At 38.5% G+C, this 4,263-nt stretch overlaps 1 protein-coding gene across 1 annotated transcript in view; it reads right to left on the reverse strand.

The window, feature by feature from the left end:
- Positions 1-4,189, reverse strand: part of LOC104510497 (integrin alpha-2-like) — a gene marked incomplete at its 3' end in the record, with an annotated part of 9,815 nt that extends 5,626 nt beyond the window's left edge. The window contains exon 1 of the mRNA XM_010152762.1: positions 3,990-4,189. Coding sequence (XP_010151064.1) covers positions 3,990-4,189 — 200 coding nt within the window. The remainder of the gene's footprint in view (positions 1-3,989) is intronic.
- Between the last annotated feature and the right edge of the window lie 74 nt (positions 4,190-4,263).

The following is a 4,263-nucleotide window of genomic DNA, read 5'->3' on the forward strand; positions in this document are numbered from 1 at the left end:
AGGCCAGAAAAGTCTTCAATGCTTCTCTGCACACCCTAAACCACTTATCACCATCTAAGACTTTCGATCCTTTGAACAAAGGACTGAAAACTTCAAAAAACTACAGTGAGCTATGGCAAGAGAGCTGGACGGACTAAAGGCCTAGAAGACAGAAGCCAGAGCTGCTTCTCCAAGCAGGGAAAAAGCAAACTGCAGGGCAGGCAGTCGAGGGAAGCAAAAGCCGGCCAAAGAACTCAACAGTAGCAGTGGTGCTGGCACTGAAAAGACAGAGCTGTAACAATGGCAGCATTCTGCTCAAAAAAAAAAAAAAAAAAAAAAGTTGGCAGAAATTACTCTCATTAAAATCAGAAGGCTTTGAAAATGTATTGATTTCAACAAAAGTTGCTGCAGAAAGGTGTCTTTTTGGCACAGTATTTTACTGATCTGAAGAGGCAACACACCTCAGGGGAAAGGCTGCTGGGCTTTGATGAATCATGAGCGGTATGCAATGATTTTTAAAACTAGTAGTGCAACAATTATGTGATATATCAGTAAGGGCAGTGCATATTAAGGTGTCATTACTGACATGATATGGAATGAAACAAAATATTTTTAAGAAGTCCCATAACATAAATGCCGAAACAAAATTCAGAAAGTCCAAATCCTAAGCATGCAGATTCAACTGAGCAGGGTGGCTGCAACTTGACACCAAACAGTACCTCAACAGCAGACTTTAGATTTTAGTTCTGTTGTGGGATGTATCCACAGACTGAAGACACACATGGGTAGGAAAAAACATTTTTACAGCTATATACAGCTGTAAAAATATATATATATATAAGATATATATATCTCTTCCTCACCTGAGGCAGACATAAAACCAAATCTCAGCATGGAATAAATACTGTTTTCTGCAGAATGTACTACCAGCTTCTGTTCACGAATAACTTGACAGGGTACAATCCACCTTTCTAAAGGAGTATGTTTAAAAAATAACAGAGAATTTGGTCTCATTTAAGGTTCAAAGACAGATGATCTCGTGACAGGAAGAACCAGAGCGTAAACTGAATGATGTTTCTGTTGTGGCTAATTACTTGTGTGGTGGACTACCTAAGCTTTTCTAATTGATGAGTTTCTTTGGTGTTTACAATTTTCCTTGAGTTCATTAAAGAGCTCCTGTTTTAAAATTCCCACCAGACACCATGAAAAGCTTGAGCTGTGTTTGACTTGCGAGTTTGTCCTTATTTACGAGCATCACATGCCATCAATGCACAGCAGACCAGTGTCCAATTATCCTGGGTCATCTGACATCAGACAAAAAGGGGTCCCTTGCTGGTTTGTGTCACAGCTTCCCAACACGTACCAGCCACCTCTATAGCCCTGTGCTCCTGGTTGGACTCTCCTCTCTCTGAGCTCGTCTCCAAGCAAAAGTGATAATATACTGCTGCATGCAGTCCCAATTCTGAAAAAATTCTCCTCTCTCTATTGCTTTCTATAGCTCTGATTGCCTCAGGAGGCATACCTCCCAGAAGTACAGCTGATTAACATTAGCATGTTAATCTACTGTTAATCATCTGCTGGTTTTTCTTTATGTATCCTTTCTGCCCTTCGAGAGAGTACTGGAGGATTTTTAAATCTGTATTTAATATAGCACCACGTGATTTTATTAACAGAAGCAAGGTCTAGGTTGCGATGAAATTTCTGGTGGATCTCAGACAACCTCCTACTCGGAAAGAGGTGTCACCACAGCAGCATTTGGTGTGGCGAACAGCCCCACTTCGCCTGAAAAGGGTTTTCAAATGCATCACATTCTTGCTGCACAACAGTCTCTTCATCAAAGCATATGGTCATACATGCTCCCCTCCGACAGTAAGCAGTGTCCCAGTCTTATGCAAAGCTCAGACTGTTTATCTCACTCCTAGTTCAGCCACGTCAACAAGTGGTCTGCACGTAGACTGCAGCCTCTGCATTGCTTATAGGAGAAACTCCACTGAACAGCTTGAGTGTTGTTTTGTTTCTTTTTAATTATGCATACAAGAAAAAGCTCTATTGTCCAAAGAAAAAGAAAATAGCCTAGAAATGAAAAGAACAAGACATTAAACCATGACTGGCTGTTTTATTTTTTAAGATCGTCTAATAATTTCTTGATACAGAGCCTGAAAGAACTTTTCTTCACTTAAGAATCTTCAACAAGTCATGGTTATTTGAACAACAGCTGATAAAATTACCCTGACTTTTGGAGATATGTTCAGATGTGATTAAGTGCCTACCTACAGAAAAGTTTCCCAGATTCGTACTATTCATCTACCTGGGAGAGGGTAGGTAAATTTAATCCAAAGTTACTTTTCTTCCCAAACTCACATTATCCAAGAAAGTGGGAGTGGAAGATTTTTTACATCAAAAGTGAAAATAAAACAGGGAAATATGAAACATAAATTGTTTGAGTCAGCCTGGAACCTAGTGCTTCTGTTTCAAGCTTATAGAAAAACTTACAGAAAGAAAAAACACAGGACATAGTATCTCTGTGTATGACCCAAGGCATTTGATTCACGGCAGGCAGATATTCTCGTTCTCCTTCTATGGCTTTACACAGAAGTTGTATGAAAAGGGAGCTCTGATCTATGGGTGACTAAACGCGTAATTAATGCAGGCAGTGAGAAGCCACCACAACATGAGGCAAGGAGTGGGGGTAGGTTGGGAGCCTACCTAAGAGAGGGAGAGGAAATGCCATGTTCTTAAGTTTGGAGAATACATCTCTGCTCTCCTCTTGCTCGCCTCCTGGTCACTGGTGGTAAACAGTCCACCTCGCTGGACACGCAGTGAGATCTAGGTAGTCTTACATCTTCGCATATGCAACCAATTGCAAATGCACAGTGTCTCTGTGCAGAATTATGCATAAATGTCTCAGCTAACTCAGTGTTTTTGTATGGGTTTTTCCAAACTTTAACTGTAAAATGCATTTCCTTGGATTTCAGATTTTGACACCTTAATTTCTTTTTACTGAAAAAAGTTCATTTACTTAATGTCTGTCCATCATCACCAAAGAAAAGATGCCAGTTGGTGGCTATTTTGGTTCTGACACTGTGTCAGTTTATGAAGAATGACGCATCTAAAATGTCTTGGCTTATGATAATATACATTAACTTGTGTGACTTTCCGCTATAGACTTAAAACCATGTATACACAAATAAACACTTAAAGTACCTGAGTAACACTGCACTATCTATAGACATACAGTCCTTGTCATGAAAAACAGCTTAAGCTTTGTGGTTGCTGAGGCTGCAGAAGAGGAAACAATGGTTTTTCCACTAAATGAGCTTACTCTAGTTTAATATTTCAAAGTTCTTTTTGAAACCAACATTACTAGAAAAAATATTTTACTAATTACTCATCAAGCCCAGTGTTGTGGCAACAGTAGATTTCACATCAAATTTTATGCCTGAAGAGATGTGCTGGACACGGGGCCTTTACTAGGATTGTGTTACTATATACCTCCAAATATGCCGTCCCTTGGGAAGTGAACACTTAATACTCTATCAGATGCAAAATTACATAAATATAAGTTAACTTAATTTTAATATTAATTAGAACTTCCCAGCCCTAATAATTTGTCTTAAACCCAACACTGTTAAAATGGAAATACTTCCCATATATAAATAATGTGTAACAAAGATCCTATTGGTACCGGAAGGGGTGAAAAGATAGTTAAAATTATACAGAAAATGTGAGTCTGAGGAAATTGGTGTATTGGAGATGAAAGTAAAAGATAAGACCTCAGACTGCATGGAGTAGAGGAGAAAAGCCTGAACCTTCACATGCCTGTCTTAAGAATATTTCAACATTTGTTTTAATAACATGAGTATTTATTCATAAAACGATAACTCTAACGTAAAAAGGAAATAAATGTAACACATTTAAATGAAATACAGGATTATAAAAGAAAAACGAGTTTCAACATTCTTTCCTTAATCTTTCAAATGGACATAAAACTAGCCGTTCAAACTGCTTACCATTTGCCTTGTTCATTTATAAACTGTTGAACTGCATATCCAAACTGCTCTCTCGATGGACCAGAAAATATTTTTGCTTCTAGGAGACCAACATTGTAGGCTTCACAGCAGTTACGAAGAATGCCTGTTAACAGAAAGATTATGATTATCACAGAAGCAATTAAAGAAGAATTTTGATCCCATTGAAAAAGGCTCTTCATCTGTGCCAGCTCCCCCGATTGAGGAAAATAAAACATAGCCTTTGACACGTGCAAGAAAAAAACATCCTTTTCCC

Source organism: Eurypyga helias, unplaced genomic scaffold, assembly GCF_000690775.1.
Source record: "Eurypyga helias isolate BGI_N326 unplaced genomic scaffold, ASM69077v1 scaffold24165, whole genome shotgun sequence".
NCBI classification, from domain to species: domain Eukaryota; kingdom Metazoa; phylum Chordata; class Aves; order Eurypygiformes; family Eurypygidae; genus Eurypyga; species Eurypyga helias.